At 45.4% G+C, this 12,935-nt stretch overlaps 1 protein-coding gene across 5 annotated transcripts in view; it reads right to left on the bottom strand.

The window, feature by feature from the left end:
- DHDDS (dehydrodolichyl diphosphate synthase subunit) overlaps window positions 1-11,992 on the bottom strand; it is a 31,289-nt gene extending 19,297 nt beyond the window's left edge. For 2 of the 5 annotated variants that reach the window (XM_047792745.1, XM_047792749.1), the window contains exons 1-6: window positions 11,921-11,992; window positions 11,268-11,344; window positions 9,063-9,179; window positions 7,857-7,999; window positions 5,481-5,597; window positions 3,899-4,000 (exon numbers count right to left, since the gene is read on the bottom strand). In XM_047792745.1, coding sequence (XP_047648701.1) covers window positions 3,899-4,000; window positions 5,481-5,597; window positions 7,857-7,999; window positions 9,063-9,179; window positions 11,268-11,330 — 542 coding nt within the window. In that variant the 5' untranslated portion in view covers window positions 11,331-11,344; window positions 11,921-11,992. Of the gene's footprint in view, window positions 1-3,898; window positions 4,001-5,480; window positions 5,598-7,856; window positions 8,000-9,062; window positions 9,180-11,267; window positions 11,384-11,791 lie in introns of all 5 variants that reach the window. The other 3 variants (XM_047792747.1, XM_047792746.1, XM_047792750.1) reach the window with 3 other exon arrangements.
- Window positions 11,993-12,935: the final 943 nt, after the last annotated feature.

Here is a 12,935-nt window from a genome sequence, read left to right as displayed (position 1 = left end):
GTGGGGCGAGACGTCACCTCCTTACCCTGGTAAGTACCCAGCCCATGCCATGTCTGCATGACTAACTCCACACAGCCAAGTTACTAAACCATGCAGGGCAGAGAAAATGGATATGAGGAAACTTGCTGGGCAAGGAGGAAGTCAGTGGCTACTGCAAAGTGGTGTGAGTATAAAAAAACTGAACTAAGAGGCAAGATCAGAATTCTAGTCCCAGGTATAAACAAAGTATTAAATCTGCTTGCTAAAGTGTATTTTTTCTTTTTAGCATAAACTTTTGTCCCTTATTTATTTTTTTGTCTTTTTGCCTTTTTAGGGTCGCACCAGTGGCATATGGAGGTTCCCAGGCTAGGTGTCTAACTGGAGCTGTTGATGCTGGCCTACACCAGAACCACAGCAACGCCAGATCTGAGCCAAGTCTGTGACCTACACCAAGCTCACGGCAATAACCGATCCTTAACCCACTGAGTGAGGCCAGGGATCGAACCCGCAACCTCATGGTTCCTAGTCAGATTTGGTTTCCGCTGTGCCACAACGGGAATTCCCCTTATTTTTTTTAATATATTTAATTTATACCAAAACTATATAAAACACTATTTGTAAAGCACTACGAATATAACAAACAACTATGAAATCATCTCCTAAGCTAAGAATTAAAAAATTATCAATAATTTGGATCTACTCATATATCCTTCACCTTCTTATATCTCATCTTTCTGCCCAGCCCCCATGCTGCCAACTTAACAGGTGTCTTAATTTTTTCTCCCACGGCCAATTTTCAACCCACTTTTTTTTCTGGTCTAGTTGCAGCTGCATCCGAGTCATATGGAGCTTCTCAGGCTAGCGGTCGAATTGGAGCTGTAGCTGCTGGCCTACCCCACAGCCACAGCAATGCCAGATCTGAGCTTTGTCTGTGACCTACACCACAGCTCATGGCAACACCTGATCCTTAACTCAGGGATCAAACCCGAATCTTCATGAATACCAGTCAGATTCGTTTCCACTGAGCCACGATGGGGAATCCTCAACCCACGTATTAACTGACCTCTCTACAGCACTTGACACTGTTGCTCCCACTAATGCCCATACCCCACCTCAACTGCACCAACAAACACCCTCTTTTTGTGGCTTCTGTAATACTGGCAGCCCTGGTTTTCTTTCTACCTTTCTGGTTGTTCTTTATTTTTTTCCCCTTAAAGTTCATTTTCCTCTACCCAAGCCAATAAACCTCATGAATTCTCAAAACACCATCCTTGGCCCTCTCTTCTCACTCTAGATTCTCCTTGGGTTCCTCATGCCCTCTCTTTGCTTCAGTGACAACACTCCTATCTCCAGTCCCGACCTTTTCCTCTCAACTGTCAACCTGACATCCATATTCAATACCTACAGTAGTTCCCAAACCAAACTCCTCACCTTCTCACTCAAACTGTATCCTCTCAGTTTTCTTCACCCAGTGAAGGGCACCACCGTCCACTGTTCTATGAGTCAAAAACCCTGGAGTCACCCATCACATATCCTTTCCCCACCGTCAGTCCATCAGGGCCTCTCCATCTGACCTGCTTCATAGCTCCTGATGTAGCCTATTCAGTCTATTCTACCATCAGCACCAAAATCTAACCTCCCTTCAAAGTACTCTCTATCTGAATTATTCCAACAGTATTTGTGCAACCAACAAGCTCCTCATATTACTGCCTCTTTCTCCAGTTATTATTTATCCTACTACTTCCTTCTCAGGTCACTACCATTTCTTTGCAGAAGCCTTCCCTACCAAGTCCATTCTTCTTTTTATAAATTCTTGCTGTACTATGCACCAATGCCTTTTTTTTTTTTTGTCTTTTTAGTGCTGCACTCGAAGCATATGGAAGTTTCCAGGCTGGGGGTCGAATCAGAGCTGCTGTACACCACAGCCACAACAACGCGGGATCCAAGCCTAGTCTTCGATCTACACCATGGCTCTTGGCAATGCCGGATCCTTAACCCACTTGAGTGAGGCCAGGGATGGAAGCTACATCCTCATGGACACTAGCTAGTCAGGTTCGTTACCGCTGAGCCACAACAGAAACTCCACCACAGCCTTTACTGTGTTTATCATCATTATAATTTTATGCTAATTTGTATAATCTTGATTGTTTACTTTCTTTACCAGAGCTCCATGAAAGCAGTAAATATATTTTTTATTCCTACCACTGTATCCTCTATGCAATGTGCCTGGCCTTTAGTTAGCATTTAAAAATATTTGTTAAAGAGTTCCCGCTGTGGCACAGTGGGTTCATGATCTGGCTTATCTCCCTGGCATTGCTGGTTCAGTCCCTGGCCCAGTGCAGTAGGTTAAGGATCCAGTGTTACTGCAACTGTGGTGTAGGTTGCAGATGCAACTCAGATTTGACTCCTGGCCCGGTAACTTCCACATGCCTCTGGTGCGGCAGAAAAAGGAAAAAAAAACTTTGTTGAATGATTGATTGAATGAGTAAGCCTTCTGGCACAGAAAAATCACTCCGCTGTTGGAGAAGAGAGGGATTCATAAAAGGTCTTAAAAATTGTCTCCTTTTCTTATCTAATTTCATTCTCACAGAGAAATTTCTTGATTTTTAATTTAGTTTCCCAAGAATATCAAAGTAGGAATCAGAAAAATTCCTAGGTGCCAAGGTCCTATATAATAAAGGTCAAGACAAAAACTCTGGAATCAGACAGCTTTTGATGAGTCCCAGCTCTGCACTTACTAGCAGAATGACCCTGGGAAAGTTATTTTAATGTGAGCTCAGTTTTCTCATCTATAAAGTGGAGAAAAGGCTCAAATTTCTTACAGAAGAAAATAATGATTTAATAAAATACAGAGCATTACACACTGCCTGGGATTACTATTGCTGTTGTTAATTTACTAATATTACCAAAGGTTACACTAATAATGACAGGAGAGGGAACGAGTAGACAGATGGCTTCTAAAGTCTCTCCCAGCTCTTACAATTCCGCCATGTTGCTAATGAGAACAACTTTTTTTTTTTTGTATTTGTCTTTTTTTGAGGGCCGCACCTGCGGCATATGGAAGTTCCCAGGCTAGGGGTTGAACTGGAGCTGTAGCCGCTGGCCTATGCCACAGCCACAGCCATGCCAGATCTGAGCTGTGTCTGCAATCTACACCACAGCTCATAGCAATGCCAGATCCTTAACCCACTGAGCAAGGCCAGGGAATCAAACCCGCAACCTCATGGTTACTAGTTGGGTTCGTTAACCACTGAGCCACAACAGGAACTCTGAGAACAACTTTCTTTTTGAAAAATACCTGAATCTTGCATGAAACTGTAACATGAGAGGCCTAAAAGACAATACCCCCAATGAGCTACATTCCTAAAAAATCATTCTGAGAAAAACTCTTGCCAAAGGCCTTGTTTTGTTCTGTTTTTCTTTTTAGGGCCACACCTTGTGGCATATGGAAGTTCCCAGGCTAGGGGTCAAATCATAGCTGCAGTTGACAGCCCACGCTGCAGCCACAGCAACGCAGGATCAGAGCCACGTCTGTGACCTACACCACAGATCATGGCAACGCAGGATTCTTAAACCACTGAGTGAGGCCAAGGATCGAACCCAAATCCTCAGGGATACTAGTTGGGCTCGTTACTGCTGAGCCACAATGGGAACTTCCATCATTTTTATTGAATGCCAGTCCTGCCACTGATATGCCATTTTTGTGGGGCTTCTGGGTGTGTGGTGAACACAAAGAAATTCTGAAGCAGGCTATTTAAAGCCATCCCCAAGCGCTAAGTGTTGGGGACCACCCCACCAAATCTTCCCACATACATTCGTGACTGGACTTCTGGCCCAAGCAGCTGACTTGGGAGGGATTTTATGGTTCGGTGCATGCCTGTTTTCCCTATCAGTTACCATGCTCCACAACTGCGGATACCTGGGATCCAGCAGGCCTTGCTCCACTCCCCAGGCCATCTCTCTCACAGCATTGCTGATCTCGTGACGAGACGTGTATGCAAAGCAGACATTCAGGAAACACCTGAGAAGGGAAGAACAAAATAAGATACCAAAGGGAGCAAGGTCCAAGGAGTGGAATCACTGACTGCAGTGTACCCCTTCTGTGGGAGAACAAACACACACCAAATGTTAACCATGGACATCCCCGAAAGGTGAGATTATGACTTTTTCTTTGGCCGTGCCCACAGAATGTTTCCGGGCCCCGGATCAAATCTGCCTTGCAATTGTGGCCTGTGCCACAGCTGCAGCAATGCTTGATCCTTAACCCACTGTGCCAAGATATGAATTTTTTGAGATTTCCAAGTTTCCTTAGAAAAAACATATTAGCTTTGTAATAAGAAAAACACTAACTGATCCATATCACAATCCTAATCCTCTTCTCTTCTGCTAACATCTAGCTTTCAGAGGGTGTGAAATCACTATGATATCAGCACAAGCAAAAAAAGAATAGGAAAGAAATTTGATAAGAAACAAATTCAGTGCCAAATACATTATATTCCAAAGCTGCACATAATACAGTCTGGATTTTTTTATTTTTTTTATTTTTTTATTTTTTTGCTTTTTAGGTCTGTACCCATGGTATATGGAGGTTCCCAGGCTAGAGGTCCAATCATAGTTGTAGCTGCCAGCCTACACCACAGCCACAGCAACGCCAGATCTGAGCTGCATCTGTGACCTATACCACAGCTCAAGGCAACGCCGGATCCTTAACCCACTGAGCGAGGCCAGGGATTGAACCTGCAACCTCATGGTTCCTAGCTGGATTTGTTTCCATTTCGCCAAGACGGGAACTCCAGTCTGGATTATTAAACTCTGTTCCCTCTGTATTTGCACCCTCCCAAGGTCATCCCATCCATTGGTTGAAGGAGTGGGATAGAAAAAGTATTTCTTGAAGGATCTGTCTTCAGAGACAGGAATAAGGCCTACTATATTCCCACCCCATCCTCTATCAATAACACACAAACACACACACACATATATTTATATATCTTACACACACACGCACACACGGTGGGAAGGAAGACGAGACACTGTATGTGTGAGTATACACACAGAGAACGTGATATTGCAGAATCATCTCTGGTCTGCCCTGCAGATGGAGGGAGAAGTCTTGTCTCTTTTTTTTTGTCCTTTTTAGGGCCGTACCCACGGCATATGGAGATTCCCAGGCTAGGGTCCAATCAGAGCTGTAGCCACAGGCCTACGCCAGAGCCACAGCAACTCGGGATCCAAGCCACGTCTGCGACCTATACCACAGCTCACGGCAACACCGGATCCTTAACCCACTGAGCAAGGCCAGGGATCAAACCCGCAACCTCATGGTCAGATTCGTTTCCACTGCTCCACGACGGGAACTCTGGAGAAGTCTTTAAGCATCCAAAACCACCTCCTCATTGCCTCTCACACCACATACAGACCTAGGAAGGCCCAGGATGTCCCCCTAAAGCTAGCATGGAGCCAAAGATTCTTACAGGTCCCTAAGGGGAAATCTGAAAACTTACCTGTTGTAGTTCTTGGTGGCCTGTACAGCCTGTGCGATCAGCTCCTGGAGATCCAAGGGCAACAAATGCAGATCACCCAGGACCCGAATACAGACCCCATGCTTCTGCAGCTTCTCCCTGATTCGGGGGAAAGGAGGCAGGGTTGGGAGCTGGGACACAGCCCCTGCTGAGCTGGAGAGAGCAAGGTGCTTAGATGATATCCAACTACCTGTTTTTGAGAGCTCTCCTGTGTTTGAGCACTGCTTTGCACATATCATTTCCCTGCATGCACTCAACAACTCTGGAAGGAGTTTACTACATTCCCTGTTTTACAGCAGGAAAAGGAGGCTCTGAGAGAACAGTCAGACAAGAATTGCCCAAGGTCATAAAGACACAGAGTGCTGTGTCAGGACTGAAACCCAGTTCTGTCTGAGTTGAAAACCCAAACTCGCACCACTTCAGGTGTCCTTGCCAAGTTGCAGTGTATGTATTCTGTGCTATGTCTGTCCCATTTTGACAGGTGAATAAACTCATCAAGGGCAAGAGTTGTACTGCCAGTTACTTTCGTATCTTCTGGTGAAATACGATAAGAATAGGAAAATATAATATTAATTATATGTTTACTAGGGTGCCAGACATTGGTCTAAGTGTTTAACATGCATTCCATCCTTACATCCACCTGTGAGGCAGACACTAATATAATTCCCCTTTTACAAATGAGGAAACTGAGGCACAGGGAGGTAATTGGCTCAAGATTAGATAGCTGGTGAGTTGAAAGCCAGAAACCGAAGCTAGGGTCTGGTTCCAGAGTCTGTCTTTTTTTTTTTCTTTTCCTTTTTTTTTTTGTGGCCAAACCCACAGCATGCAGAAGCTCCTGGTTCAGGGATGGAAACCATGCCACAGCAGTGAACAGAGCCACAGCAGTGAAAAGAGCCACAGCAGTGATAAGCCCAGAACCTCAACGTGCTCAGCCACAAGGGAACTCCCAGGGTCTGTTTTTTTTTTTTGGTCTTTTTGCCATTTCTAGGGCCGCTCCCACAGCACATGGAGGTTCCCAGGCAAGGGGTCTAATTGGAGCTGTAGCCGCCAGCCTACGCCAGAGTCACAGCAACACGGGATCCAAGCCGCATCTGCAACCCACACCACAGCTCACGGCAGCGCCGGATCCTCAACCCACTGAGCAAGGCCAGGGACCAAACCTGCAACCTCATGGTTCCCAGTCGGATTTGGTTACCACTGAGCCACGACGGGAACTCCCCAGGGTCTGTCTTTTTAATCACAACATTATATTGCCTCCATATAGTAATTCCCAAACTCTGCACAGTGAGCATGAATTCATTCTTACCCAGCCAGCTTTTCTGGGAATGCTATAGAAAAAGTAAACAGCTAACGTGTGGAAAATGGGAGCTTCCAGAACAAGAAATACACTTGGGGCAAGGGTATCTGGCAGGTCCTGGAAACCATGATTCAGAGCTGAAGGCTGCACCCACAGCCTGCCCATTCTATAATCCCAGCGTATTTCTTCAAGGGTAAAAACAAGATCTAATCCCCTTATTTTGAGAACCCACTGGGGTTACAGTAGACACATGTATACTCAAATCAAGGCAACATCTGAACAAGATTATCTAGAATCAAGCCCTAGTGCCAACACTTACTAGCTGATCTTGCATAACCGCTTAGCCTCTCTAAGCCTCAGTTCCTTTTACTTTATAACTGAAGTGATAAGCATCCCTGTCATACTATCCACACTGGCTTGTGCTGAGTGAGATAAAGTACATGAAAATGCCTATTCTCAGACATCAGGCACATGATCTGAGTGAGGCAGACAGAGAGGGAGCTGCAAAAGCCCTGGCAAGGAGCCAGGAGATCTGGGTTCCCAGCCTGGCTCTGCCACTGCTTGCTGGGTGACCATGGGCAAGCCTTTCTCTTCTCTTCACCAGGATTAGTTTCCCAGCTGATGAAAATGAACTAGGCCAGTGGTTTTCCAAACTTCTTTGAGCCAGGCAACTCTTTTCTCAAATCAAATCTTAAACAGAAGCCCAATATATAAAACAGATAAATGTAAACCAGCACCATATACCCGTTCCCTCTGGGTTCTCCGCAGGCCCATTCCTCAGAATTCTGGGGTTCTGTGGCATTCTGTTGGAAAACTACCACTAAAGTTTCTTCTTGCTCTGTTCAGGACTTCATAATCTTGAATTCTGTGAACTACCTCTAAATCCTCAAATAAATGTCCCCTTAAAGAAAAGAAAAACTAGCTTGCCATATTTGCCACTGAAGAGGTCTAATAGCAGAAGGGTCTTGAGTTCCCGAAATAGCCTCAGAGAAGAGAGTTGAGGGTTAGGGTAAGGCTGGAGGTGGTGAAAGAACACTCTCTCCCCTCTGACACCATCTTACTGTTCTTCCATCAACCGACTGAACTTCTGCCGGGCCAGATCCATTAGCCCGTCGACCTCACTCTTGGAGCGTTTGAAGTTCTCAATGCTGAACGCATAGACCGTCACCTCTAGGACGCCCAGGTTCAAACACCAACGCAGAGTCTGAGAAGGGAGAAAGCAAGGAGTTAGGGTTTAAGGAAGAGCACGAAGGGAAACAGGAGACACCTTAGCCCTGACTTGGCTTTGGAAGTGAGAGACAGACTTTTCTTCTCCCAAGACTGGGTAAAACTAGGATAATATCAACATTTCTGTCAGAATAATGAACCAGGAGTTCCCGTTGTGGCTCAGTGGAAACGAATGTGACTAGTATCCATGAGGATGCACATCTGATCCCTGGCCTCACTCAGTGGGTTAAGGATCTGGCGTTGCCGTGAGCTGTGGTATAGGTCACAGATGCGGCTTGGATCCCGCTTGGCTGTGGCTATGGCAGAGGCTGGCAGTCGCAGCTCTGATTCGACCTCTAGCCTGGGAACTTCCATATGCCGTAGGTGAGGCCATAAAAAGAAAAAAGAAAAAAAAAGGCAAAAAACAAAACAAGCTAACAAAAAAACTGCCTCTTGGTCACAAAAGAGAAACTGAGATCAACAAACCTGCAGACCTCCACAGAGTGATGGAGAGAACCCCACAGCCACTCATTCAAGGCAAAAACCATCAATGCCCTGGCTTCAGGCTGTGTTCTTATGCCAAGAAGCTGAAATCTGTGGGGTAGAGATTGTAATTCCAGTCTTTTTAAAGTTAGTTTCACAAAGATAGACGTTTCATCGTTATTGTTAAATTTAATGTTTCCCAATTTGCAAGAGGCATTTTAAAAGCATAGAATGCTGGAGTTCCCGTCGTGGCGCAGTGGTTAACGAATCCGACTAGGAACCATGAGGTTGCAGGTTCGGTCCCTGCCCTTGCTCAGTGGGTTAACGATCCGGCGTTGCCGTGAGCTGTGCTGTAGGTTGCAGATGCAGCTCAGATCCCGTGTTGCTGTGGCTCTGGCATAGGCCAGTGGCTACAGCTCTGATTCAACCCCTAGCCTGGGAACCTCCATATGCCGCAGGAGCGGCCCAAGAAATAGCAACAACAACAACAACAAAAAAAAAATAAAATAAAAAAAATAAATAAAATAAATAAAATTTCCCACAGACCATTCGCCTTGGGTTTTGCCACCCACACCCACCTCAGCCAGTTTGTTGAAGCCCTGTGAGTGGCCCTCCTGCCGCTCCACTTGGCATTTTCTGGCATAGCGACGGTTCCCGTCCATTATAAATGCAATATGTTTGGGCATTGGGCCTGCCTGTGAAGTAAGGAGACAAACACATCATGTACTCTTCAGAGATTAAGGAAGACAGTATGCCTAGCTGATAGGCTTGAGCTATGTGATAAAAGCCCCAAGGAAGGGAATTGGGTATTCCATACTTTAGCTCAATACGCAGGTATTAGGCCCTTTTAGTTATTTTTATTTACATATCTACTGAGCACTTGGCACATGCCAAGTACTATGCTGGGCTTTTTACATTTCAGCTTAATTTTTTATCATACAAACATGTAAAGCAAATACTATTATTTTCATATTTCTAATAAGAAAAACTGAGGCTCAGGGAGGTCAAGTGACTTGCATAAGTCACAAAGGCAAGAAGAGACAAAGTGGGGAGTCAAACTCAGGTCTATGTGCTTTCAGAGTCCATCTCTTAACCATAAGCCCTTAACTAACACCTTGAAATCATTAGCCTCCAACTGGGAGGCGCAGGAAGGACACTGATGGGTGTGGTCAAATGTAGCAGGTATCCTCCAGACAGGAGGACTCAGTTCTATCTGAGTCTTGCCACACAGGAATTGGGGGGAGGGGGACTAATGTTATTGGGTCTTCTTACTTTACAGGAGAAACCAGTCAGAATTTTCATGAAAATTTACATGCAGGAGCCATTTTAAAACAAAGAAGACATTCTAGAGGTAAATAAAACTTATCTCGCTACGGCAGCCTTTTGTTGTCTGTCATAACAAAAATTCACTCTTTGAGCTATTTCCCTCACTGGAGGGGTTCTTCACAGTCTGCACCTCTCTAACATTTCTTACTTCTGTTCCCCACATATAGCTGTTAAAAAAAAAAAAAAATCCAGGAGTCCTTGTGGCTCAGTGAGTTAAGTACCCAGCTAGCATCCATGAGGATGCAGGTTGGATCCCTGACCTTAATCAATGGGTTAAGGATCCAACATTGCTGCAAGCTGCAAGGTAAGTTGCATTTGTGGCTTAGATCTGGTGTGGCTGTGGCTGTGGCACAGACTGGCAGCTGCAGTTCTGATTCAACCCTAGCCTAGGAACTTCCATATGCTGTGGGTGTGGCTGTAAAAAGAAAAAAAAAAAATTCCAGTCAAGTCATGCAGCTTCTTCTTTCCAACACATGACCACAGAGGTTCCCTGAGGAGATGCTCTTTATTTGCTGGCCTGACTGGCATCACTTGGCATTTGTGTGGAAGTATGTGTGTGGATACAAAGCTTAATGACTCATAAATTCATTGCTACTGCTGCTTGAGAGCCTGAGGCTGAAAAATAAAACCGAGCTGACTAGCTCCAATTTCAAAATTTTCATATACGGAGGATATAACACAGTTGTGATTCCTAGAGAAAAAGCAGACGGAAGATCTAGAAAACCCAGGGGAGTGTAGGAAACAGAGTGACTGTAGTCTTCAAATGGTTGAAAGACAGCCCTAATAATAATTAAGAACTTGTGCTGATTTTATTAGTTTCCTTAAAACTCAAAACGACCACAGAAAGCCACACGGTTAATAAATGATAGAACAGGGAGTTCCCGTCATAGCACAGCAGAAACGAATCCAACCAGGAACCATGATTTTGCGGCTCGGATCTAGCATTGCTGTGACTGTGGTGTTGGCTGGCAGCTGTAGCTCCGATTAGACCCCTTGCCTGGGAAACTCCATATACCTTGGGTGTGGCCCTAAAAGGACAAAAGACCAAAAAAAAAAAAAAAAGATAGAACAAGACTTCCATTCATTCTCTGCCTACAGAGCCCCAAGTCTTAACCATTATACTCTATTGCCACATCAGGGAAAAACTATTTTATCTAGACCCAGAGGACACTACTAGGAATAACAGATCAAATTTCTAAGGAAACAAATTTCAGGTTAAGGTCTATGCTACCCATCGATATTGGGAGGTCCCGGCCTTCCTGAAAATGTGAGAACTAGGGCAATGATCTTCCGGAAAGGTAGACCTGGAACTTACCTGCAATTCTGACTTTGACGCCATTACTAAATTTTATCACAAATCCATAAACATCATGGATTACTCAATTTTAACAACAGGTTTTGATATAAGATTACACAATTGACCAGAAAGCCAAATGGTGCTGTGGGCCATTGCTCACCTTTATAATATTTGCACAGAACCGCTCCCAAAATGACAGCTCTCCTTCCTTGATCCATGACATAGTTCTTGCTCCAGCTGGAGAAGCACAGAACAATTAGACACCAACCAGGTCACCTTGTATAAACAAGAAAGAGAATCAGAAGTCTCCATGGCTTGCAAACAACCATGGCTGACTTGCAGAGATTCACCAGAACAGTATAGAGCGGCCAGCATTAGAATCCAAAAATGCTGGTCTAAACCTCTAGTCTTTCACCACCCAGAGTTTATAAGCCAATGGGACTTTTGGGACAGAGGCCTTTCCTTGTGTCTCTGAGCTTGGTGGACTTTGCTCCCATCCCTTTTTTTTCTGTGTCTGCATTGCCTTTTTGTGAACATGTAAGCCTGCTTCCTGCCACATCCACATTGTATTGTCTATACCCTGATCCTTCCCCTTCTTCCTTCATCTTCTCCCCAGGCCGTTTCCTACTCTCGGCGCTCCAGGTCACTAACCCCTTCAGCTGTAGCACCCGTTACCCCTCTTACCTGAGAGGTTTCCCAATTATTTACTCCCTTATTCCCTCACTTGTCTCTTCCACTGCCTTCTTTGTCCCTACCACAGCTGCCTCCAGTCCAGTCATCTCTCTCCTCTAGCCCATCCCTTGAACACAGCACCTTGACAGGTTCCGCCGGCGCTTTCCAATCGCTCTAGTAGACGGACACTTTCTCACGATGTGGCGCTGGAAGAACACGTCATTGACGGGCGCTGGGACACGCCCCTCCCGTCACCTAACGGGCGGGGCTCTGGCCTGCGCCTGCGCGTTCGGAGGAGGAGCGGCGCGAGAGTTCCTGGCAGTTCACATTCCCGGGGAGGGGCGGGGCGAAGGGGAAAAGTTGCGCTCGCGTGACGGAACTGGGAGGGCACTCCTACAGGCCACGTGCTGAGAACAGGGCTGAGGAAGGCAGGGTTCGGACCACCTGAGAGAGCCCAGGAGTCTGTAGACCTTCCGGCCGGTTAGGTTACAGGGCTTGTTTCTGAAAGGCAGCGACTTCTCAGCCACTGGTGGCAGTTTAGGATTTAAAAGGGCTAAGGCAGCGTCCTGCCAGCCAGAAGTTCTCAGAACTGGCTTTAGAACTCTGGTACAAGTCTTAAAAATCCTGGTTTTATACGGTTTTGTTTTTGAGTGGATTTAATCATTTACGAAGTTCCTAGCCCTAGCCAGTCTCATAGAGGCATTTAATACCAATCCATCTTGTGCTGACATAAGGCATTCAAGATTTTTGGATTTGCATTCTTAGGCCCTACCCCAAAGAACTCAAAAAAAAAAAAAAAGAGGTTAAAGCCGGAAGGATGGCTTCTGAAATCTAAGAGACCATCGACTAACCCTGACAGAAAAATCAAGGGCATTCATTCTGTACCAAATCTTTAAGGAAAAGGGTTGCAGAAGTTTGAGGTACTAACTTACAAAAGAAATTGGGAGTTTGGTTTCCTCAGAATTATAGGAGAGTCCTGTGTGGCTCAGCAGTAACCATCCTGACTAGAATCCAAGAAGAGTTTGGTTTGATCCCTGGCCTCACTCAGTGGTTTAGAGATTTGGTGTTGCTGCAGTCTGATGCATAGGCCAGAGATGCGGCTGGGATCTGATATTGTTGTAGCTGTGGTGTAGGCTGGCAGCTGCAGCTCCGATTA

The sequence above is a fragment of the Phacochoerus africanus genome, chromosome 8 (genome assembly GCF_016906955.1).
Source record: "Phacochoerus africanus isolate WHEZ1 chromosome 8, ROS_Pafr_v1, whole genome shotgun sequence".
Taxonomy (NCBI): domain Eukaryota; kingdom Metazoa; phylum Chordata; class Mammalia; order Artiodactyla; family Suidae; genus Phacochoerus; species Phacochoerus africanus.
This window is presented reverse-complemented; position numbering and strand designations above follow the sequence as displayed.